The 27,215-nt window shown below is 37.4% G+C and overlaps 1 protein-coding gene across 5 annotated transcripts in view; it reads left to right on the top strand.

Annotated features, from left to right (window-relative positions):
- The window catches only part of LOC131047927 (isopentenyl phosphate kinase), a 307,620-nt gene that overhangs the window by 197,090 nt on the left and 83,315 nt on the right, over window positions 1-27,215 (top strand). For all 5 annotated transcript variants that reach the window (XM_059218360.1, XM_059218359.1, XM_059218358.1 and 2 more), the window contains exon 6: window positions 6,597-6,653. In XM_059218360.1, the coding sequence (XP_059074343.1) occupies window positions 6,597-6,653 (57 nt within the window). The remainder of the gene's footprint in view (window positions 1-6,596; window positions 6,654-27,215) is intronic.

Here is a 27,215-nt window from a genome sequence, read left to right on the forward strand (position 1 = left end):
ACTTTGGCGAATATTAGAGATGCAATATAAAAATAATACTCCTCTAAATTATTTCGACACCCCTTAATACACATGAATTTCGCCAAACTTAGGAGATAATAGACATTAATCCCAAATTCCATAAATCAGTAGCAATTAATCAGATTAATAAAATATTAAACCTTAGGATAAGGAAATAATATTTAATTGCGTCACATATGACTCTCGTACTGATTACTGTCAGAACCAGGATGAAACTGAGCGAGGAAGACCACTTAACTGTTGCAGGATCAGGACCCTGTCCATTGCCAGAAATAGAATTATGCCATACTGCCACTTACTAAAAATAGTAAGTCAAGAACTAATGCTCCAAAAAGCATGATCTTTACGCCTAGTGACAGAGCATGGAGAGCTCAGTAGGATAGTATCACCATAATAGCCATTCCCTGACTTACTAAAAATAGTAAGTCCTCGCTTCATCAATGCTGGACCCTCATTCTTCATTCCACCCTAGTCTACGGCTCTCAGGAATAAGCTAATGGACCACTGGAAGGTCATCAATGAGAAGGGGACATTACATCCCAATCTGCTACAATAAGAACTATGGAGATGACAAGCCAAAACCACTGCTAACACCAATTCTGAAATTCTGAAAATGTATAGAAATTCACCAAACCAGCAAGCTATGGACACACTAATATGCTTACAAATCAACCAAATCAACTCCGAATTGCACGAGAACGGAAGAAAACAAAAGGTAAAGCATAGACGATGAGATCCAAACCTCAAACCAGCCACACGAACACCACAAACACTCAACACGCAACTCGAGGCACAACCAAAATGGTACGACCAAGCTGGAAAATTCGATCTGCAACTAAAAATCTGAATCTCCAAATCTCAATCTGCAAATTTGTGAACCTTATCACCCTGGGAGTACAGATAAATAGAGCCAATACCCAGAATGATGCTTTAAACACATAGGCAGCTACGAATAAAACTCACTTCCAGCCAAGTACGCACCAGCAACATAGAAATTCCAAAACTCACACTGAAAACAGAATCAAGCACTCCAAAAACATCGCCCAAAATCAACTATCTAGCTAGGTACTATGTCTCAAGTACGAAATTGAAGCAACTAGGAAGCTCTTCCAACTTCGAAGTTCAGTCACTCATCCATTCCGACAGGATAACGGTGTAAATTCTCAAGATGCTCAAATGAAGAGCCCATACCTTGTATTTATAGATTTCTCCCTCTGAAAATTCAAATGCAAATGGCGCCCAAACTCATTTGAAATTCACTTCATTTCATTTCATGTCACCTCAAGACATGGCGTCCCCTTTCCATCCTGCCTAGTCGAACTTTATCAAGGTGCACAAGTTCGAACTTTGAGAAAATAACATTAAGTGTAAAATGACTTCATTTGGACGCCCACTTGACTTAGGAAAATAGAGTGGGATTTTGGATAAATAACATAATATTTTCCTTCCTAAGTCATTCCTCCAAAATATAATGAATGAAATAATTAAATATTAAACTATAGAATAAAGTGATAATATTTAAGTAACAATTGTAAATCAACCACTGATTGCTGCCAAATCAACCATTTGAACGGAGGTGCAAAATACACTAATTTGAATTGGATTGGAGCTCTGCTGAAGACTGCCAAAAATAGCACTACCTGAATTGGCACTTACTAAAAATAGTAAGTCATGAAAACACCCACTTACGAAAAATTGTAAGTTCAGACATCTCCTTAGAACTAAATGCATGTTATACCACCATGAAACTCTCAAAAAACCCAGAAGGAATCCATGAACAAAAATGTAGAATTCCATCCAGACAGTCCTCAAATGGCTCGTGCAGAATTCCACAAAAATAGGAAACCCTATTCTCCATTCCTATTAGGCTACGGGTCTCCGAAATAGGCCAATGGACCACTGATTACTCCTTACTGAGAAGGGGACATTACAGTCCGCCCTTCCCAAGATTGCTTGCCCACAAGCAATCGCAAGCCTGGATGCTGCAGAATCTCCTCATTCTCCCAAGTAGCATCCTCAACTGGTAAGTTCTTCCATTTCACTAAGTATTCTCTGATGGTTCTCCTCCTCAAAATTTGTTCTCTGACATCAAGGATTTCCTATGGAATGAGCATCAATTCTCCCTCTTCATCCAAAGGAGGCAAATTTGTGGAGACCATTACATTGTGTCCAAGCACCTTTTTGAGGCGTGACACATGGAAGACATTATGTTTTTGGCTATTCAGTGGTAGCTCCAACTCATAAGCCACAACTTCAAGTCTCTTGATGACCCTGAATGGACTATAAAAACGCAGCTTGAGTTTCTCCGCTCCACTCTTCTTAAGAGTAGACTGTCTGAAAGGTTGTAGTCTCAAGTAGACCATGTCTCCAACCTCGAATGAGCACTCAACTCTTTGCTAGTCAGCGTACAACTTCTGCTGGTTTTGTGCAATCTGAAGGTTGTCCTTCAATGCCTTCAGAATATCTTGACATTGCTGAACCATGTCCTTTGCTTGAGGGGCTCGACTATCACCAAAAACCAAATCAGCAAAGCTAGGAGCCTCATAACCACACAGTGCCATGAATGGTGATATCCTGATGGACATGTGATAGGTGGAATTATAGCAGTATTCACCCAAGTGCAACCATCTCACCCATGCTTTCTGCTGCTCTGAAACGTAGTTTCCGAGATAGCCTTCCAGCCATTTGTTTATTATCTTCGTTTGTCTGTCAGTTTGAGGGTGATAACTCGTGTTGGGGTAAGCACGGTACCACACAATCGTGAAATCTCCTTCCAGAAAGTGCTTCGGCACTTGCTGTCCCTATCACTTGCAATGTTTTTAGGCAGCCCATTTAGCCTAAACACCTCATGGAAGAACACATCAGCAACTTGTGGTGCTGTAAATGAGCTGGTGATAGCGAAAAAGTGAGCAAATTTTTTTAATCTGTCTACCACCACATAGATACAATCCTTCCCACTAGCTCTAGGCAACCCAGTGATGAAGTCCATAGAGATACTTTCCCATTTCTGACTGGGAATCGGCAATGGTTGTAACAAACCGGCGGGTGCAGTGTGCTTGTCCTTGTTCTTCTGACAAGTATGGCATTCCCTGATGTACTTCAAGACATCTTTTTCAACCCTTTCCAAGAGAATCTCTCTTGGATTTGCTTGTATGTCTTGAAAAACCCTTGATGACCAGCAAGGGTTATGTCATGAAAAGTTTGTAATACCTTCTCCTTCAACTTAGATTCAGGTGGAAGAAGGATTGTACCCTTATACATTATCAAACCATCCACCAAACTATACTTTTCATCATGAAAAGTACCCTCAATAAGGCTGGTTGCAAACTGATTTTTGGCATAATTAGCCAGCAACAAGTCTCTCCAATCAGCAATGAGCTCACATAAAGAGCTTAGATGTGGTCTCCTTGAAATTGTATCTGCCACTATGTTATTTTTCCCTTTGACATACTCAATGTCAAAGTCGTAAGCCTGAAGCTTACTAACCCACTTCTGCTGCTTCTCATTTAGATCTCTCTGGTGCATGAAGTGCCTAAGATTGTTATGATCAGTCTTAACAACAAATTTACTCCCCATGAGATACTGCTTGAACTTCGCAACAACATGCATTATGGCAAGCATCTCTTTATCATATATTGAATACAATCTTTCAGGTCCTCTCAACTTCCTACTTTCAAAGACAATAGGATGCTTGTCTTGCATAAGGACTGCACCAACACCTTCTCCTGATGCATCACACTGTAGCTCGAAGGGCTTGGTGAAATCGGGTAAGGCCAAAATAGGGCATGAACTTATAATCTCCTTGAACCGATCAAACACTGTTTGTGCCTTTTCTGACCACTCAAAAGCTCCTTTCCTAGTGAGATCTGTGAGGGGGCAGCCAATGGAGAATATCCCTTCACAAACCTTCTGTGAAAACCACATAGACCCAAGAATCCCTTCAAGTGTGTTATGTTCTCAGGTGGTGGCCAATGAATGATTGCTCTAATCTTTTTAGGATCCACCTTCATGCCTTCTGCACTGATGCTAAGTTACCGGTTCGGGTTCAGGTACCGGTTCGGGTTCGAAGAACCCGGTACGCCGGTACGGCAAAATTTTGAAAAGGGGTTTGGGTTCGTTAGTACAAAAACATGTAAATTATATATATATGCAACCTATAAGCATGAATTAAGATTAGCATGTCACATAGCATCATATAAACAACAAAACCAACATAAACTTGTAATCGTAGCATCATGATCATACCATAACAGCATCATATACATCAAGTCTAATATCAAAATGATAAAATATTCAAGTATCATTGTTTCAACTTTCAACAATTTAAAGTTTGATCATTAAATGGATTCAAACTAAGAACATCCAAGTTTAATTTTTCAAACTGAGGACCTGGATTTTGCCGACATCGCCCCCAATGGGGTCAAGGGGCAGTGCCCCTTGCAGGGGTTTGGGGGTAGCGCCCCTTGCGGGGGTCTAGGGGCAGCGCCCCCAGCGGGGTCAAGGGGCAGAGCCCCTTGCGGGGTCGAGGGGCAGCGCCCCTCGTAGGGTCCCGGGGCAGCGCCCAGGGCGCGCTCCCTGTCGCGGTACAGGGCAGGGTCGAGGGGCAGCGCCCCCGCCGCCAACACCAAATCACAACCTTCAAACCCACACGGAACTCCATGGCGTGCATCAGTTTTCTGTTTTTTTAAGACGTCTAATTTTCTGCTTTTTAAGGTTATAACTTTCACTTTTTACAAGGCGGAATTGAAAAAAAAATTAAATTTGCATTGTTTTTTGACTTTACGGGCCGCCTAGCTGCCCAGGTTCGACTGGGTCCGCCCGGGTTCGACTGGGTTCGACCCCGGGTTCGACTGGGTTCAACCAGGGTCCAACCCACTCTGGGTTTTTCGAACCCTGGTCGAACCCAGGTCGAACCGGACCCGTACCACGGACCCGGTCGAACCCGGACCCGTACCAGGGGGGCCCAGAGGCGAACCCGATGTGACCAAGATAGAGCAGCTCTCTCATTCCAATATTTTCATTTATGTGAAAATATTGTTTTAGAAGCATATTGAAGATTTTAGTTGTGCCAAAGATCGAAGATTTTCTAGATTTCCAATATGGTGTAATGTTTATTTTTATAACGAGTTTCCAATGGAAATTTCAGTTTGTGTGTTTCCGTACTTCAAAATTCCAGTTTGGTATTTTTAATATTAGTTGTGGTTGATTCATTCATATTTTATTGGTGTAAACTAGTGGAAAATATTTTAATAATATTTGGTAGTTCATCCTTTGTTGGCCATGTTATATTTTATTGCAAAAAAATAAATCTTTTGGAAGATGTCTGTGTTTAAAGAGAGGTAATTGCTGCTATTGTTCTAGCACCAAACGTTGGGTATGGAGGGCACAAAAATATTCATCAGTTTATGTTGCCATACCTTGTAAGGAGGCAGTGTCATAAGAGAGACAAGCTTCTGACAAGTCTGACACAAAACCTTTTGATTGGTTGGTTACTATTACTATACTTTTCTTGATCATTGTACTTCCCTTTTGGCTTGTCTTATATTTGGGAGGAAGATAGTATTATATCAATATTACTAGCTGGGTCACCGTACTAAGGAGCCGCTAATTGTATAACTAATAATAATTAGATCCTTTAGCTACCATATTTCTCCGATGAGTGGCCACAAGCCAAACTAATGTTTCTGAATATCTTCAGGTGATAGTTATAGTTGTGTTTGGAGGTGATTTTGTAAAGTAGAAGAGTATTTCACTACTTAATCATTCTTATTGTCAATGTTTGTGTACTTTACCCCCATATTATCTTTGGATTGTAAGTCTGAATGGCAATGCTGCCAAGATATGGTTAATTATTTGGATGCACCATATTGCATACATTGTAGAACTATGTGGCCTTCTACGTGTTAGTTAATGTCCTAACCACCATGTACTCTCTCACCTGACCCACATTGAGAATTGGATGATCACAAAGTGAGGTTTCATGCATTTCATTAATATTTGTAAAAATTGAAAAATATTAGTTACGGGACATTCCATTTAGTCATAGAAGAAATTTATAATTTGTAGTTTTTTATTTATATTGAAACTGGCAGTTGGTATCAATATTTATTGAACTCAAATTTTGATCTAGATATGAAGGATATCAATTGGTTGTCTCCTAAATTCAGTAATATGCACATTTTGTAATTTTATTTTATACAATATGTATTTTTAAATTTTTGAAAATTTCATTAGTTATTGCCAAGTTTTTCTGCAAGTTCTTTCAAAGCCCCAAGCTTTTAGATGAACTTTGATTGCTATTCATTCTATATGTTGATGCGCATAGTTAGGGCTTGCTTAAAACAAGTAGAACATAATTTTTGTTTAGTGGAACTTAATATACAATGCACAATATTAAATTGTTTTCATTCAAGTCTCAAATAAAATTTCATATAATATGGAACTTAATATACAATGCACGATATTAAATTGTTTTCATTCAAGTCTCAAATAAAATTTCATATAATAAGATTCGAATCTAAAAATGTAAGTTGCACAAGAAAAGATTTGAATTGATGTGTAAAGTTCACATGCAGGTTGAAAATGCTAATGTATCTGAAGTTGTTCGAATTATTGATTCAGGATTCATTCCTGTAAGTTGAAAAACTGTTGGTTCAATTATGTTTCATTTCATTTGCATTTTGGCAAATAAAAGTTGAGTTATCTTTAATGAAGTGTTAATTTGTTTAGAACAATGCTATTTAATTTTATACTTTTAATGGGAAAATAGTAAACTTATTCAATGACTTTGTTGTATCTACATAGACAAAGAAATAAGAGATTTCTTCCTATATTGTCTTTCCCCACTGCATGCTAAGAAATGTAGCTTTCTCGACAGCTTGCCAACGTCAAAAACCCAGATAATGAAAAAGGGTGCCACTCCATGCCAAGAAGTGGAGTTTTTCTTCTAGCATGCCAATATCAAACTTCCACCACGAAGGAATTTGAATGCCCAACTCCAACAGGAAGACCTTTTTTTGATGAGAATCATTATTTTGGCAAGTAACCGAAAATGTTCCACTTTCAGTTGGAGAAAGAATTCAAAACTTCCTTTAGATTGAAAGAAAAGCAGTAAGTGTTTCGAAAATCTCCTCAGAATATAAATAAAGTGCCTAAGTCAATGATGAAGATCAAATAAAGCAATTCGATGGAGAAAATTTTGGGCCCTCCCTTCATATGGGGGCCCAAGATGAGAAGAGAAAGAGTAAAGAAAGTGATGGAAATTCAACTTTATATTATTTTGGAATAGATGAAGATAGAATTACTTTAATGTCATTATTTTATTATTATTTGGAGCTTTAGAAGCTACATCTATTAAGCTATAAATATGTCTCATTTACACATAATATAGTAGAGTTGAAGGCAGATTCATGTTGTTGAGATTGTCACTCAAAGTCGAAGTCTAGTTAATGCCTTTAAGTATTTATGTGTAATGAGAAATAGAAGATGTTATGCTTATGCTATAGAACCCATCTAGCTGTTCTGTATTAGTTGTCAAATCTTTCTTTGTAATTCCTTGAAGTTAATCAAAGGTAGATTGTTTTGAGCTAAACCTTATATTGACAGGTTGTCTATTTAGAATTGCAACTATGAATGCAATTTAACAATTTAGTTCATGGAGGGGGTTCATCCCATAGTGTGTTGGTTAAGTGGTGTTGTTGTTGTTATGTCCACCAAGGTTCAAACCCTTGCTGGGCCATTGTGATTGCATGCTTGTGCCTTTGCTGATCCAATGTGCTCGCGAGTTTGAGCCTCAGCATTGTTAATCGGGGATGAGGTCCCTTGTTTGTGACCTCACTTGTTCATAGCTTTGGGTTAAAAGTCTTTCACGTGGTACTGGACAGCATGTTGTGCCAGCGTGACCGGTCACATTAAAAAGTTTACCAGACATTTAAAAAAAACAATTTAGTTCATGGAATCATGTGATGCTAATTTATTAAATCTTTTTTTTTGTTAGTGCTGACCATTGCCCCTTGTTTTAGTGAAACAATAGCATTCGTTGGTATTAATCAATTTAAACTTTGTTTGCAGCTACATATTAGTCTTTTTTATAATTGGTATGAAGCTGTATGTGTTTGTGCTTGATTTGTTAGTCCACATTAATCTAAAAATCTTGCTGCAGTCTTAGCTGTTGACAAGACAGTGCTGCATCCAAGGCGAAAACATAAGTTGAAGTAGTAATTTGTGTTTAATGCAGAACTTTAAGGGACAATTTGAACAGGGTAAATGTTTGTGAATTTTGTTAGTTTTAGGTTTAGTTGTATAAAGGCCCAAGACAATTTTCTACAATGCTTAAGGAGAAAACGTAATGTTGAACAGTTTGTGTGCATTTTAGATTATGGAAGCTAAGTTTACCACAGCTTTGAAGTTTTAATAAACTCATTTCTCATGAACATTCAATTCATTTTACATTATAACAGCCATTGCCATACATTCACTATATAATGAGGAACAAATATACAGTTTGCAACTGCAGTTTACAAGAACAAGTGCAGAAATAAATCATTACATTTTCCTGACCTTTCTCGTGAATGACAAGCATATAAACTTGATGCTGTTTTCCAATCACTAGGCAAATGACTCTTGCTGTTGCCTATGCACAGGTTATTGAATCTGTCCAATGCACAAGGTCATTCCATTCAGCCACCTAAGGCTTTTCACAAGCTTGTGCCAGCCAAGATTAGACCTTCCCAACCCCTATCTCCAGCCAAGATCCCAATGACTCCCTGTAAAATGGCAGTGATCAGTTTAGTCTCCTCAAATGCTTCCAAACTGACCTTTTATTTTCACGCCAGTACTGACTTAATCCAACACCCAGCAAGTAGATGTTTGCACCAACCAATGCAGATAAACAAATTGCCCACAATGAATTTCTGACCAACTAGGAAGATTCCACACCAATATGGTGAACAAAAACTCCAACAAGCAAGGTCACACCAACAATATAGAGGTCCCACCACCCACAAATTCTGTCAAATGCCCACTTCCAAAATTGCTGATTATGGCGGCCAGAAATGGAAGAGTAATTGCCAACAATTACCAATCTTCTATTGCCCAATACAATCAATCTTCACATCAACCAATATGAACCTCACCCCAACATCATAGCATTCTCATGTTAGCAGCAACAAGAGTTTTTGCCCTGCAAAATATTTTCTCACCCCTAAATTTATTCAATAAGCTCATATTAATGCTCCTCACAAATCCATATTTTATAAATTTATTCATAAAGCTTCATAGATTTGTATAATAAATTCTCAACAATAGGAAAGATACTTTGTTACTAAACAAATCTAGTTGAATCTCGATCTTTCAGCACAAGGGTGATTTCTGTATGAAGTGCATCAGTGGAATCCAAGAGTTTTCATTTCCAAATTCCAAATTTTCAGCTCATTGTTGATCTTTGGCTGGAACTGCACTGTTCCACATTTTTGTTCGTTAGGGAAATCATTGGAGTTTTCGTCCCTCTGGTAAAAAATATGGCCATAGGCAAAAATCTCCAAAAGAGAAATAAACTATGTAACCCGGGGACGCGTCCCTGGCCTGAAAACTCCCGTCCCAGTCCCGGGGACATTTCGGGGACTTGGGGATGACTAGGGGACGTTTCCCCCCGTCCCCAGATTGCCAAGAATTTAGAGGGGACGTCCGTACGTCCCAGGGACAGCGAGACGTCCCCCACATCTAAGACTATTAAAAATATAAAAAATGTTGTATTTTCAAATTTTTTTTAATTTTGTAATATGGGCCCCTATTAACTCAAATTGTTATTAAAAAAATTAAAAGGCAACATTAATTAAATTTTAAATTTATTAAAATTTAATTCATATCAAATGTTTAAAATTAATTCATATTATAAATAGAAAATATTAAATTGTTAAATTAATTGTTAAACATTTAAAAATTTAAAATTAATAAATAATAAATTATAAATAGGAAATCAAAATAATAAAATATTAATTCATTAGTACTATTTTGATTTTCATATCGTAATTGACAATGAAACTATATGGCAACAATGTAGCTTTTGGGCATTTTGACATTTTGTATGTTATTTCTTTAATATCTATTATGATATGCATATTGACAATGTGAATGAATTGAAATTCTGAATTATGAATGCATAATTGCATATCGAGTATTGACAATGTTGTATGTTCAGAATTTACATTCTAAAATGTTTTCATAGTATCATACACATGCTATATCCATGTTTTCATATTCATATAATGTATATATGCATGCTTTATCCATGTTTTCATATGAACATTTAGAATTTTCCTATATATTTTAAATTTTCCCAATATTTTATATAGCTGTCCCCTGCCATCCCCAAATTTGGCAAAAAAAATTGCCGTCCCGGAAACGCGTCCCGCCGTCCCCGTCCCGGAAATTCGGGGTAACGTAGGAAATAAACAATATACAAAATGATTGCCTATTGCCTCCTCAGCGTCCTTTTATAACCTCTTGGGAATTTTCTGGATAATATATTTTTAAAATCATTTTAAATAAAATAATATTCCTTTTGCACTAGGCTGCCATAAAATAAAATATTATCCTTAAAATCCATTTAATTTAATAATAAAATATTAGTTGCGCTTTATTAATAAAATAAAGTTATTTTGAGCAACGAAATATTAAATTATTAAATTAATTTGATGTCTTGAAAAGGGACATGACAGTTGCCCCTTCCTAGAGATTGCTTCTCCCCAATGAATCTGAATGTGTATGCCAATACCAGGATCCCAAATGAATTTGAAGAATGCTCCACTATATCCTTATTGTACCAATAAGATACAACTAAACCCAACAACTCTATCAATCTCTATTACACTGTGAAGCAATCCATCCACCAAGAAAATCCCTAGATCCCGCAACCGAATTGAGAGTCTGCTAAGCCCAATATTTAATGGCTTTTGATATGCCACTTTGATTACAACTAGAGAACCAATGTGCGAAATCTCTTTCTCCTTATCCAATATCCTAGCATAGTATCCATCTTGTAGAAACAGATTGGGAGACCTACGAGATTCATATTCTTCTTTCGTAGAAGGTTGCACCACATATTAGAGTGTTCTATGTAATCTCTTTTCTATACCACTCTTATGCGTCATCAGAAGCATGGTCAAATCATTTGCATGTGGGTTGAAAGAAAAATGATGTGCATAACTCACAATACAATGAATGTGAAATTCACTGGCTTGCTCCATTGGATATCCTAAATTATCCCTTGGACTCCATATCTCACCATTCTCATTGCATGAATTAGGGGGTCTCTCACAAATCAAATCATGAAGAGATAATTTTGCATTAGAAATGGAACATGTATCGCTATGCAAAATTTTCTTATCAGGCCCAACAGAAGTGCACTTCCCAAAGTAGAGCTTGTGTAGTCATTGAGTAGTTCTTCATCACTCCCGAGCTCATTAATTCTTTCAATCATTCGTTTGAACTCCATAGTCCTTGTATCACATTCTTGTTCCTTTGATGTGGCTACAACAGGCGACTGATTTTTTGCTTTGTAGAGAGAAAAGTGAGCTAAACATAACTCAAAGTTAAGTTTATCAACGTCTTTCTCCTTTTTTGTGAATGCTCTTTAAGTCTTCTCTGCAAATTTGATGGCATGGTCTCTATCTGATAGCAAATGCAGGTAATCTGATTTTATTACTTCTAAAGAAACTTTGATAGTTTGTAGATTGTTATAGCGGCACTGACCATTGAATCCTTGTGTCTCTCTTGAAGTTGAGTTGTCCAAAGGAGGTATTCAATGAACTTGTGTGTGCTATCAAAATGAGTTAATGTTTGAACAACCTTATCCTCAGCGACCAATAATTGATCCTTCAAAACTTGTGATGAACTAGGTCCTTGATCATAATCAACATCACACAACAAAATTTCTGATTTGCCTTCCTTAGCAGAATTTTCATTGAAGTTAGGACAGCTCTATACTCAATCAACAAGTCATCAAGTACTTTCATACTTTCATTATTTGCGAATTTAGCAAACTTCAAATCAGCATATCCTTCGATCTCAGAACTATTATGAAGACTCATGTATTCCTCCTTACATGCAGAAGCACTTGCAAAATTACCTTTATCCTCATTTTTAAAAGCAACATGACCTTCAAGGTCAGATTTCTCTTCCCGTGTTTCCTTGTGAACTTCCTGAAGAGATGCTATGAAAGCACTAAAATTTTCAGCAGGTTCAACACTAGCATGCTCCTCTACTGAAATGTTTGGATGGGGAATTTGACAATCTTCTTGTTCCATTTTCTCTTTTTCAGCCTCTCCTCCTGTGTCTTTCAGTTCTTCCTCTAACAACTTCACTTATTTATGCTTCATAGGTGGTTAGGCTCCCAAGCTCCTTTGCATGAGAAGCAAAGATTTCTTCGTCTGAGTTCATTCTTGTTGCCTTCATTTTCCCTTGCAATAGAAGAATTATTTTCTTTTGTCCCTCCTTTCTTTCCAATTGATAAACAAGGTTCCAACAACTCTAGCTGCTCTAACAATGTGGTTAGATTCTTCTTATATTCTTGAAAAACTTGCAACATTTCTGTCATAAGTTCCTGATTTGTATTCATCTTTCACTGAAACTAACTAACAATTTGCTGCAACTGTTATCAATAAGTGTTGGTCACTTACTGGAAGCAATTTGAAAATGATCTTCCACTGATAAACTCTCATGCAGAAAGGATGCACAACTCTTATACCACTATAAAGACCTGGGACAATTTTCTATACCAAATTCTTGCACTTTTTTCAATGTTTAAGGAACAAACATAATGTTAAACAATTTTAGTGCATTTTAAATTATGGAAGCTCGGTTTGCTATAGCAGTGAAGAATTTAATAAACTCATTTCTCATGAACATTCTATTCATTCAACATTATAACAGCCATTGCCATGCATTCACTATATAATGAGGAACAAATGTACAGTTTGCAACTACAATTTACAAGACCAAGTGCAGAAATAAATCAATACATTTTCCTGACCTTTCTCATGAACAATGAACATATAAACTTCTTTATGTTTTCCAATCACTAGGCAAATGATTGTTGTTGTTGCCCAAACACTATGCACAGAGTATTGAATCTGCCCAATGCACAAGGTCATTCCATTTAGCGCATAAAGCCTTTCACATGTTTGTGCCAGCCAAGGTTGGAACTTCCCAACCCCCTTGTCTGGCCAAGGTCCCCATGACTCCCTGTAAAATGGTAGTGATCAGTTTATGCTCCTCAAGCATCTCCACTCACACCGGCATTGATTGATTCAATGCCCAACAAGTAGATGTTTGCACCAATGAGTGAAGATAAAAAAACCAACCACAATGAAGTATTGGGCAGCTAGAAAGATTCCACACCAATATGGTGACTTCCAGGAAACAAGGTCGTGCCAGCAATATAGAGGTCCCACAATCCACATACTCTGTCAAATACGCACATCCAACATTGCTGATAATGGTGGCCAGAAACGGAAGAGTAATCGCCAACAATTACCAATATTCTATCTCCCAATACAATAAATCTTCACACCAACCAATACGAACCTCACGCCAACATCATAGCATTCTCACGTTAGCAATAATAAGAGTTTTTGCCCAGCAAAAGTTTATTTCTCACACCCCATTTTATTTAATAAGTTCATTTTATTTCTCACACCGTCTATCCTTGGCTGGAATTGCACTACCTTTTGGGTTTTCATTTGTTAGGAAAATTGTTGGGGTCTTCGTCCCTTAATTGAGAAATTTGGCATCAGGCACAAATCTCCGAAAGAGATAAACAATATCCAAAATGAATTCCTTTTGCCTCCTCAGTCTTCTTTCATTGCCTCCCACAAAACTTTCCTAATAATGTTTTTTTAAAGTCACTTTAAATAAAATAACATTCCTTTTGCACTAGACTGCCATAAAATAAAATATCATCCTTAAAACCCATTTAGTTTACTAATTAAATTTTAGTTTCACTTTATTAATAAAATAAAGTTATTTTGAGCAACTAAATATTAAATTTTTAAATTAATTTGATTGATCAAAAAGGGGACATGACAACTTGATCATTGGAAGCCTCCCCTTTTAAATTGAAAAACAATTTTTCCATATTCGTTGTTATGTTTTGTGTTTTTGTGAAAGTGACAAATTCAAATACCAACAGGTCATAGGAGTGTGAATTCCAATAACATTTACGTATGATAATGCCTAGTTATAAAAAATGGGGGGCTTAAAGAGTCCATATTTATGTGCACCATTTTCTAGTGAAGGAGGTTTCATGTTAGTCCTTAGGGGTGATCTTAATTTGCTTATATTGAATATTCTAAGAAACTGTGCATTAAGAAGAACATCTCATTTGTGATTGTGGGAGCTGTTTTAAATCCAATGATTGTGGGAGCCATTTTAAATCCAATGATTGTAGTATTGTTGTTTCTAAAGTTGTTGCATATGCAAATGACCATGGAATTTCCTTATGGATAGGTTCGATATTAGAGACTGCTGGGGATAATTGATGGTTTTGATGGACTTGGTGTCAAAAAGCTTTTTTGATCACATTCTAGCATAGCATACCTTGGAATTTGCTCTATGTTTAAATGTAGAACAACAACAAGGACAATAAGAATGGTTACACTAGGGGTTCTAAAACAATATGGATGGCACTAAAACGAGTGAATGGATAATAATATGTAATATCCCCATTTTTTCAAGGTTCTCTCGTAGTGTAGTTGGTGTTGGCTTTTGGGTGTCTTTTGATGCACTAATGAGTTCATGTAAGAACCCATGCTACGTTTGCCTTTTATTTTTTCAGTTTTGGATGTTTGACATTTTGTCAAACATTTTGCATGCATGGCCTGATTTCTAATTTCTGGGTTCTTATATTGTTGTTTGATGTTTGATTTCAATGCCAAATTATTAAAGAACATGTAGAAATGCGAGTACTACGATGTATAAACCATAAAAAACACATTTGAAAGTCAAATCTAACTTTATTTGCCTTAAAGTTTCAGACCAATAAAACTACATGAAATGTGTTTACAACCAAAAACAACTTAAGATTTGGGGTTTCGAACATACCCGATTGTTTGATGCTTCCATTTGTCTCATAAGGGAGTCTTGTATGACACAAATCTCTGAAGATATTGGTTGCAAATACCCTTACACAGGTCTCATGATTTTCTGATCACAATTTGAAGCTTATGGTAGCCTCAAAACAGTCCCCAAACTTCCTCCAAAGTTGGCAGCCAGGGTTGGAAATGGGCGCTGAAACCCTAGGTGCCAAACATGTGAAGTAAAAAGGCCAAAATAACCACCTGGCTCTAAGAGCAACAGTCTGATATGAAAATTGTAGAGGTTTGAAACAAATCTGCCAATACGAAAATGATGCCAATCACCAATGCCTTCCAAAAACCAATCAATCCTTCCTCCAGACCCTAGAAAAATGATTATCGATGAAGGATGGACCTTAATAACCTCCAAATCTGGTTGAATATGCCTTCAACCTGCAAATAGTTTCGGACCCTAGTTGACTGGAACACAAATTGATTCCAAGACCTGCAAATAAGCTCAATGAAAAATCCTGAAATGGATTTCCCTCTCAAATGGACTTGGGTTTTCGTCGAATCTATGAATTTCTGAATGTTTTTGTCCTTAGAAAATTATCCAAGAGATAGCTCTCCAAAACAAGTGAAAATAAATAAACTCTAGAATGCCTTCACAATTCCCTTTTTCCTCCTTTTATAATAGTCTTTTCCCCATTTGGAGAGAAATACTTTATTTTATTTCATTTTCCTTCCAAAAAGCAATTTTATGCTATAAATTAAAGTTGACATTATGATAAAGTCAATTTGTTAATTTAAACTCCCCCGTTGCTCCAAAAATGACCTTTTCATTTATACAACGATAATTTGACACACAAGGTCCCTATTTTAGGTGCCCAAGATTTAAAACTTTTCGCCCTAGTTCCAACAAGCTATAATACTAAGGTGCTCATTAAACCTTTTTTAATTAAAATAGCAACCTTAGTAAATTAAATTAAATTATAGCCAATAGTACACCCAACTTGCGAAAATGGCCGAAAAGCATTGGAATTGAAATTTGACAGCACGGGAGTGATCTGGATGAGAAAAGACGATAAACGAGCTTGACTGGGTGACTTACTAATAATAAATGCTCTCTTGAAGAATCTTGGAGCCCAAATCGGAAGTCGAAAATAAGTCTTGAAAGCATCATTTAACTCCTCTAAATCAATCGAGCTCATTGGAAATACCAAAACACCCGTTTGGTCATGCTGACACAAACCCAAAATGTCAGCGACAACTGCACTGCTAGAGAATCTGAAAATGGGGACATTATAGTCCTCCCTTCCCAAAGATTGCATGTCCTCAAGCAATGCCAATGCATCTCCACAATCGTCAGATAGGTCCATACCGTAACCAAGAATGATCCCAGGGTCCCAAGTCATCTTGGAAGGTTTGTAGCATGGATGAAAAAATTGTCTAAAAATCGGGAGATTCGCGATTTATCAAAAGAGTATATATTGTAGATGATTTAATCTTCCAAAAAATCGCAAAAGCATTTTTTTGTAAAAATCGCGATGTTTAAATAGAATAAATCGTGATAAAATCGTGCCAAGTGGGACAAAAATTGGGAATAAAAAAGCAATGTCATTTTTATTTAACGCAACCCTAAAAAGCGAGTTCGTTTTTATTTTTTAATGCACGAAAATGATTTCGGCGATTTCATTTTTCCTAAGCGCGACAGTCGACATAATCTGTGGATCGAGTGTGGATTCAACAGGATCATTATCTGTCGATGGGAGTTTGTGGATATTTGACAAGATCAATGATTTAATCTTCTACCCGATAAAATTATAAATACTTTAAGGGAAATGTAAGGATTACATAAACATTTAATTAAATGCAAGGATAAGCTGTTATGAGGCCCAGTGAAAAACAAAATACTTGATAATATATAAGGCAACCAAAGTGAATTCATGAAATGGCTATGCCTTTGATCTCTTCACATGCAAATAAAAACTACGACAAAATTAGGTGTGAAATGTGGACGGATTGGTTCTTGTGGTACAAATAACCAAGGTTGGTTGGGAGATTCCACATTGTTTTGGCCCCACTAGATTCGTACCAACACCTGACCCACAACTACAAGGCAACTACCATGAAGGGAGATCCCTTCACACTGGGCGCCCACTCATTCCACTAGGGTTTAGAGAGCATTTGAGGTGGATACATAGAAATGAAATATGACACTTTTCAAACAAATATTGTTTCTGAATCTTTGGGCTAGATACTCTTTTGTGTACTTCTCAAATCACATTCCTCTTGGATGAGAAGACAATAGATTGAGAGGTTCTACCTAGATAGGAACATGCTCATTTTTATAAATTCTCAAAATTTAATGTATATGATGGAAACCAGTAATATGTTATTATGTTCTATAAATTTAGGATATATGTGTTTTTTTTTAAGAATATTTTAAAAAATTATATATTTTCAAATATTCGATTAATTTGCCTATTGTTTCTCGATTTTTTGCCGAGTCCTGATTTTTAAAATTTTTGGGCCAAAAGGATTATTACTGAGTAAGAGTTTTTCATCTCTGGTTTGTAGTACCATCTTCTGGAAACATTGTCCCATACGACACCCAAATAGGTGACCTCCTGAAAAACCCCCTGAAAGAAGAGCAATCAAATATTGTACCAACTCTATCAACTCCTTAATGAACTACTCTCCGAAAGAACCAAATAGGAAAATCATAAGAAAAACTCTAGTAAGCCAACATTGGCTTCCTTGCCCTCAACCACCAAATTGGAACCCCAAGTGATCCCTGGGTTCCAAATCAATCTTAGGAAGAACCCAGCATGCTGACGTTGCGCCGCTCTAATTATAGGTATAAACTCATCCTGCCAAATCCACGCTCCTGTCTCTTGAGATCCAATAATATATCCTTGAACAAAAACCAAACTGAAATACTTGAAAGGGCGGAAATCTATACCATGAAACATTTCTTGCCAATGCATCTCAATGACGTCCATAACGACAATTCTTGCACCTAATACAATCCTGGGTAACGGAAAAAATAACCTGCTCAACCATAACACATAAACCTCAACATCTCTCCTCATGATGTCCCCAATGTGAGGTAGATCAATCCTTGACAAGAGATGGGTATAGAAGATGTCAGTAAACTCAACTCTGAAGTTAGGTATCTTGAGAATGCCTCTGCAGTCGCAAGCTGATAACACATCTTCGACACTTAGTCTCCAAGTGTCAAAGGGGAAAGTAGCTAATGAGATTTCCCCTATAATCAAATCACCTCTACCAAACAACTCCAACCATAAAGTACTCAACCGCTGGTTTGAGGCGGCAATCCAATTCATCTAAGCGCAAGGAACTAAAGTTATGAGTGGGCTGATTGGAAAAGGGACAGCGGTACGAACTTAAAAATTTTGTCCACAACTCCAATCCTCAGTCAACGCCATACAGCTGAAAACTTCACCGAAGTCCCAAATCAAAATACAGAGTCTGCCATATAAGATGGAGTAATCTAATACCAAAGAATCATCATCAGCCATCCAACCGTATGTGTAGACCAACCAAGGGATGTGATAAGCAACTCTGACATGCCCAAAAACCAACATACTAGGCCACCACATGCTGCTGTTATATCTCAGACCAGCAACAAATAGGATGGTAATGTTGTCATCATACCAAAGCAAAAGTAGAAGAATCATCTCATAAGGATTACCCATCAAGTAATCATGTTCCCACACACTCCAATGCATACCAAAAACTGATGTAGATTCAAACAATTCTGAAAATGTAGTGAACAGATGTAGGACAATCACTTGTCACTAAATAACCCATGTCATTTGGCTCTAATGACAACCAATAAGCAGCTGTGCAGTCATAAGATTTAGGTGCCAACATTAAATTTGCAATGTAGATGTCTTCCTTAACACCCAAAAGTAATTCATGAGTGGCTGATCCACTAAGAGTAACACCCATAAAATTACTAGGCTCATTCATAATGTTGTCAACATCAACTATAAACTCAGAATTAGAGAAGTCTTGCTTCTCATTATGTATGGAATGGTGTATGTCACAAACTTTTTTGGACTGATTTATTACTATTGTTCTAAAATAAACAAATTCAGTCCTCTCGGAAGAAGCATCATCAAAATAACCATGCTTAGCCAATGCATCATGTATGGCAACATTTGAAAACTCAATTTCAGTAATTACTCCATGAATAGGAGCTGCAAATTCATGCAAAGGAAAGAGTATAATGCTGCTGTCATTAATCCGAGATTTAGGACTGATTGTGCCTTTTCTTCGTTTGCCTTGCATGAGCACGCTTGCATAGTCTCGGCAGCCCAATCTTGTAGCATATCAAGTCTTGAAACTATGACATCCTTATACTCAATCAAAGTGTCAACATCATAAAGGTGAGGCATTGACATACAAATTGATTCATGTTCTTCTCTGTCATGACCCCACATCTTTGTAATTATTTATACCTTCCATTATTTATAAGAAATGATTCCTTGTTTATATTAATATAATAATCATGCTCTAATTATTAACTCTTAAATTAACCTTACCATAAAATATTGTTAAATATATATTTATTGATACATAACATTTATTATAAAATGTGCTACAAAATAAACTATAAATACACAATATAAAACTTAATGCATTATAACTATTATTATTGTCACCATGCGATATTATTAAAAAGAACCCATATTAATATATAAAAACGAAATGCTTATAAAATATCAACACCTAAAAAAAAGTAACGCTAAACCTTAACTATTATCGGGTATGTTGCACCCCGCAAATCACATTGCATATGGTGCGAAGGGTTTAAGGTGGATGCGGTGCGTCGATTTAAGGCGCCGAAAGGAGTTGCGGGTGGAACCAGGGAGCGGTGACTCCAATAGTCGCCACCTCACACCCTCCCTCAGCAGTCGCGACCCATGGTTGGGTCCACGCGAACCCTCCCGTGGGTATTTAAGCATGATGTGCAGCGGGCGACAGAAAAAGAGAGGAGGACGCGGAGGAGATAGCAAACAGTGTGAATACGAAGGGGTTAGCGGGAGACAACGGCAAAGACCAGGTAAGAATTCCGATCCGTTGATATTCATTCTGCAGTAGAATTTAAATAAATAAAAGGAAACTTATGCATAGAAAGGTAGGTAATTAGATACTAAATGAATGTATGAATATATATAGATATTAAATCAAACATTTTTACATATATAAATGTAGTTAGATTACAATTATACATAAGTTAAGGATAATACAATGGAAATTACTATGGTTACATAATATATATATATATATATATATATATATATATATATATATATATATATATATATATATATATATATATATATATATATATATATATATATATATATATATATATATATAAACCATAAGAGTATTCAAGTATATGAATGAACCTCTATATACAATCAACTAGTAAATAAACTACAACTTCTATTTAAGGAATAAACAACATTGTGCAATTAAGGACTAGTAGGTATGATATAAGTTACTACCAAGATTATGAATAAAGCAATTGCATATCCAAACCCAGTGAGGTAGATGAGGAATTAGGCAACAGGGATAGCAGGAACTAGGCCTCTGCCAGGTAGGCCACCCACTGCAGTTGACAAAAGGGCTTCTGACAGTTGGGCCAAGGGGGAGTGTACCGCCCTTGGGCCTGATAAGCGCTACGGGCATCCTATGGTAGCTAATCCTCTCAATCTCCTTAGGAACTAAATATGGGAATTGACTTATTGATAATAAGTGACTTTAAGTGAATTTGGCTAATTACACTATAAATAAATTATTCATACTCAAAATAAATTGTTGAAATCCACTGTTTACATGTTTCTTTAGATTGCGGAGTTGGGGACATTACAATTGGTATCAGAGCCACGATTTTGCCATCCTGTTAAGGGTTGTTAATGCAAACTTATCAAAGGAGAACCACAGGAAGTATTAACCACATGGGTGAACCATTGGCAAATGAACTTAGAACATTTATGGAAAACAATGATAGAAAAACTCAAGCTCTAATAGAGCAAAATGAAAAAACAAGTCAGGCTTTGCTTCAAGCCTTACAAGATATGAATACCACCATGAATACTCTTAGGAATCATTCCAATGGCAGAGAAGAAAACTCTAATCATTCTGAGAACACTCATAATACATCCTCTAGCTCCAGGATTCAAAAACCCAATTTCCTACCTAGAGAGGGAAATAATAGGGAAGAAACAAATAACTCCTCTTTGAATAACACAGAAGAAATGGTCGTGGCCTACGCTGGATTAGGACCAGAAGTAAGAGAGGTTGTATCTCTTAGGGAGTTTTGTGAAGCAAAGAAAAATGAGACCCCTAGGAGAAAACCATTCAGCAGGGATCTAAAACACAAAGTAAATAAACTATCAATACCTAACTTTGATGGCTCCGGAAAAATATCAGCCCAAGCATGGATCCAAAAACTTAATAGATATTTAAATCTCAGCCCCATGACAGAAGACGATGCAGTCCAATTTGCCATTTTACACCTAGAAGGTTTAGCCCATGAGTGGTGGTATCATGGCACCCTCACACAAGGTCATGATGGTATAACAACATATGACGAGTTCACTCAGAAACTCATTAAGAGATTTGAGAGGAAACACCCACAAAAAGATTTCAAAGAATTAACCCTCTTAAGACAAAGGGGAACAGTGGAAGAATACATCACTGAATTTCAAAAAATTTCCATAAGGGTCTCAGGAGTGGATGAGGACAGGCTCACCTATCTTTTTGTGGAGGGACTCAAAGACTCCATTAAAGGATTGATGAGAGCATTGAAACCCCCTACCCTAGACGATGCCATCGATAAAGCTTTGGGCCTAGAAGACACTTCAACTTGGGAGAAACCCTCCAAAACATTCACTAAAAATACACATACTAAAGAATGGCCTAGGAAGGGAAACACCTTTAAGGAAAGGGAAGAGCTTAAGAGAAAAAACGTATGTTACCATTGTCATGAGAAATGGGAACGTGGTCACAGTTGCAAAGAGGGAAATGAAAGAGATATGCTTAGGAAAGAAAATCTGTGTTTTAAGTGCAAAGAAAAGTGGCAACCGGGTCACATATGTGGGAGGAAGAGCCAAGCCCACAACTTGGAAGCCTTATCTAGTGATGAAGAAGAAGAATTCAATGAACCCCCAAGCAAAAGAGAAAAACTTACCGAAGATGTGCAAGTATCATTAGCAGCAATTTCCGTAGCCTCAAAACACCATCCCTTTAGAATCAAAAGTGCGATCAAAGGGCAGAGAGTAATTGCACTACTGGATAGTGGGGCTACCCACAACTTTATTGATAAAAGCTTGGTTAAGAGATTGAAGCTGACAACACAAGAGTTTAAGGGTTTCCAAGTAGCCCTTGCCGATGGATCCACTTCCTCATGTAACAAAAAAATCCTTCAATTAAGCATAACATTAGGGAAATACCCTACCAAAGAAGATTTCTATGTGGTCGAGTTAGGGGATTCAGATGTAATCCTAGGAATTCCTTGGATACATTCCTTGGGAAGATTCTATCTCGATCACCCCAAATTGGAACTATGTTTCACTCAAAATGGACAGGAAGTGTTAATCAAAGGGTTGCATGATGGCACAACCAGAATGGTAACCTCCAAAAGAATGGAAAGGATTTTTAGACGTAATCAAGGAGAGTGGGCTGCCCAATGCTTGATACTAGACCAAAATTCAAACCAAGGGGAAGCCATTCATGTTGATATTAAACCCATTATTAGAAAACATAAAAGGGTGTTTGAAGACATCCCAAAAGGACTGCCACCCAAGAGGGGGTTTGAACACACTATTGAACTTGAAGAAGGTGCAAAACCAGTAATCTCCACCCCTTATCGCCACCCAAGGGGCTATAAGGAAGAAATTGAGAAAGCTATCAAAGAGCTTCTAGAAATGGGGCACATTCAACCTAGCTCCAGTCTGTAATGTCCCCTTCTCAAACCTGATCCTTTCTGCAACCGTTGGTCTCTTTCTAGGAAGCTCGGAGGCCAGTCGGAGGGTAAAATTAGGGTTTCCTATTTTTGAGGAGGTCTTTTTGGATGGGTTCATCGTCGGCTTTTTCTGATGGTTCAGAGGGCTTCGCAACGATGTCTTCATCTCAGTTTTTGGAGCAGTTTTCAGAATTTACTATTTTTAGTAAGTTCTATTTTTGGCAGGGCTCGCGTGGCATCGGGCAATCTCTACATCCTGTTCAGTTAACTCCAGGAGCATGGTCAGGTTCTAGCTTCAGATTTTGGAGTTGTGTGGTCAAGTAACTTTATTTTAATTAAATAATCATTATAATTATAAAGTTGCTTATCCCCCCTTGGCCTAGTCCAACAACTTAAAAACATCACTTAAAAGGGGGACTTTATGGGTGGCGCCCTCATGGAGGATTTAATTAATATTTTATCCTTGGCCAAAGTCAAAACATGGCGAAACTTACCAAGGTGATATTTTTATATTATTTCATTGACTTTTTGGCTAGGTGTGATGGCGCCATGTTGAGGAGGGGATTAGGGTTTGCCTTGGAAATCGAATTAGGGTTTTGAGGAGGCAAGTGAAGCTATTTATTGGAGTCTTGGGAGGATTGAAGGGGCTTTTGGCAGAATTTGTATTTGGGCAGCCGTCTGGCTCTGGACATGCTTCAAGGAATGGAAGCCTTCTAGCATAGGCATCTCTTCTTGCTTGAAAGATAGCAACTAGGGTGATTATATTCTCTATGTAATTGCATTTAGCCGTAGTTTATCATTAGAGTTTTCATTGTAATCATTTAGGCTTATAGTTCATTCAGTTTTCTGCATCTAGAATTCCCACGACTAATTTCATGTTTTGTTCACAACCAGAAAATACAAAAAAATTGCATTGTGGGTATTAGTTCTTTGCATTTGCCTGACCTAGGCGTTGCATTTCCTAGGGTTTCAGCAAGTTTGGTTCATGCATTTATTTTTAATGACAAATCGTATTTTGCAGCCAGCCGTACCATTTTAAATGCATTGGAAATCGTGCCATTTTTCATTGTGAGGGTTTTGCAGTGTTGTTTGAGTCTTTCACAGGTTTCCACGTCACCAAGGCATTTTGCAACTAGTTTCCGGAGGAAAGAAGATTGTACGAGGAAGAAATGAGCTGTTGGCAGTGATCCATGGGTTCGCGGTTGAATGTGCAGATTTATGTTGAATCAGAAACTCTCTTCTAAAAGGGGAGTTGTGAAAGAATTTCTTTTGATTGTAATCTGACCAGTAGTACTGGCAGTCTTGAACTGTGATCTTGGTTGTAATTGTCAAGCTAACCAAACTTATCTTATCTACCTCCATCCTATGGTAGCTCCTCTCCCTGTTGGGATTGAAAGCACATCCTGGATGTCGAGCGTCTTTTCAGTTTCTGCAATCAATTAAATTCAAGCATTTAAGTTTCACTCCGTCATATGGTAGCCCCTATCCGTCTGGAGTGGGTAGCACATACTTGGCGTTGAGTTCCTTCCAGTTCTAGATTTCAGGGACCCTCTGACCAATGCTCGCCATCCCGGCGCCATACTGGTTAGAGTTCTTTGCATAAGCAACTAAGATCCTCTGACCAATGCTCATCCACACGGTGCCATTCTGGTTAGGGTTGCTTCAGCAAATCAAATACTTTTTCTCAGAACTAATTGATCACTCATATAGTTGTTGTAATTAAGTTGATCAAAAATTTTAAAAAAATTGGCTAGGGATATTTCACAGTCCTTTCGCCTCCTCCGTTGTACTGGTAAAAAAGAAGGATGGGACCATGCGGATGTGCATTGATTATAGAGCACTCAATAAGAAGACTATAAAAAACCGATACCCCATCCCTAGGGTGGACGAACTTATAGATGAATTACATGTAGCAGTATACTTTTCAAAAATAGATTTGAGATTGGGATACCATCAAATAAGATTGAGGAAGGAAGATGTTCCCAAAACAGCTTTCCGATGCCACTATGGCCACTTTGAGTTTTTGGTCCTTCCATTCGGCCTTACAAATGTCCCTGCCACCTTCCAGTCATGCATGAACCACATCTTCAGGGGACAGTTAAGGAAGTTCCTGTTAGTATTTTTTGATGATATATTGATTTATAGCAAAACTTGGGAAGCACACTTGAGACATATAGATGAAATTTTGGGCCTACTTGAACAACATTCTCTTTTTGCCAGAATGTCAAAATGTGAGTTTGGGATGGAAGAAATTTTGTATCTTGGTCATAAGATCAGTACCCATGGGGTTAAGGTGGATGAAGAAAAAATTGAAGCCATCAAAAATTGGCCAAAGCCCAGAACCCTCACTCATCTCAGAGGTTTCCTAGGTTTATGCAGTTACTATAGAAGATTTGTTAAAGGATTTTCAAAGCTAACTTCTCCCTTAACCAATTTAACTAAGAAGGGAGCATTCTTATGGTCAGATGAAGCCCAATCTGCATTTGAAAAACTTAAAGAGGTAATGAGTTCTTGCCCGGTCTTAGCAATTCCGGACTTTTCAGCACCTTTTGAGCTTTATTGTGATGCCTCAGGAGAAGGCATTGGAGCGGTCTTAATGCAAAAGAAACATCCCATAGCCTTTGAAAGCAGGAAACTTAGAGACACAGAAAGAACCTATTCAGTTTATGATAAAGAAATGCTAGCTATTATGCATGCATTAGAGAAATTCAGACAATACCTGATCTGTGGGAAGTTTATAGTTAAAACTGATCATAACAGCTTGAAGTTCTTTCTCAATCAAAAGGATTTGAATGATAGACAACAGAAATGGGTGAGTAAACTTCAGGCATATAATTTCGACATAGAATATATGAAAGGGAAATATAATGTTGTGGCAGATGCCCTCTCAAGGAAACCCTACTTGGGGTCTTTATCAGTCCTATCTATAGGTTGGAAGGCAGCTCTAAGTACCGAATATGCCGAAGACCAATTCTCTAGCAACATTCTAGATGGGAAAGAAACAGATGAAAATTACCGGGTAATTGATGACCTCATCCTCTACAAAAACAGAATCTATGTTCCATCAGGGTCAAATATGAAAGAAGACATTATAAGGACTTATCATGACCTTCCTTTAGCAGGTCATCAAGGGTATTATAAGACCTACAAGCAGATCAGAGAAAGATTTTCATGGAAGGGGCTGAAGGAAGATGTACTGAGGCACACCCAAGAGTGCATGGTGTGTCAAAGAAATAAAGAAGAACATACTTTCCCTTCAGGATTACTCCAACCACTACCCATCCCAAATCAAAAGTGGGAGAGTATATCCATGAACTTCATAACAGGACTCCCAAAGGTACAGAATAAAGATTGCATTTTTGTAGTAGTAGACAGATTAACAAAATATGCACATTTTATGGCCATTCCTTCAAGTTTCGGAGCATCACACGTAGCCGACATCTTCTTTAAGGAAATCTTCAAATTACACGGTTTACCCAAGAATATTGTGAGTGACAGAGATAGACGATTTCTTAGCATATTTTGGCAAGAACTATTCAAACTAGCAGGGACAGAGTTAACACCAAGTACCAGTTATCATCCACAGACCGATGGGCAAACGGAAATCGTAAACAAATGGATAGAAGGTTATCTAAGGAATTATGTTTCAGGTCAGCAGAATGCTTGGGTAAAATGGCTGCATCTTGGAGAGTATTGTTACAACACAACCCATGATATGTCAATTCGAATGAGTCCCTTTAAAGCCCTCTACGGGTATGAAGCAACATCCTTTGGGGATCTCATCCGATCGGAAAGTCATGTACTAGGTGCAAAAGATTTCCTCCAGCAAAACACAGATATCATGAATGCCCTTAAAGATAATCTTCACCAAGCACAAAATCAAGAGAAACTGTATGCGGACAAAAAAAGGATTGAAAGATCTTTTGAAGTAGGAGACTTGGTATTTTTGAGACTCCAACCTTATAAGTAGTCATCCATTAAAATCAGTGGAGCTGAGAAATTGAAACCACGATTCTATGGTCCTTATAAAATTTTGAGAAGGATAGGTGAAGTGGCCTATGAATTAGAGCTACCAGATCACAGTAAAATACACAATGTATTTCATGTATCCCGAC

The sequence above is a fragment of the Cryptomeria japonica genome, chromosome 3, assembly GCF_030272615.1.
Source record: "Cryptomeria japonica chromosome 3, Sugi_1.0, whole genome shotgun sequence".
NCBI classification, from domain to species: Eukaryota; Viridiplantae; Streptophyta; class Pinopsida; order Cupressales; family Cupressaceae; genus Cryptomeria; species Cryptomeria japonica.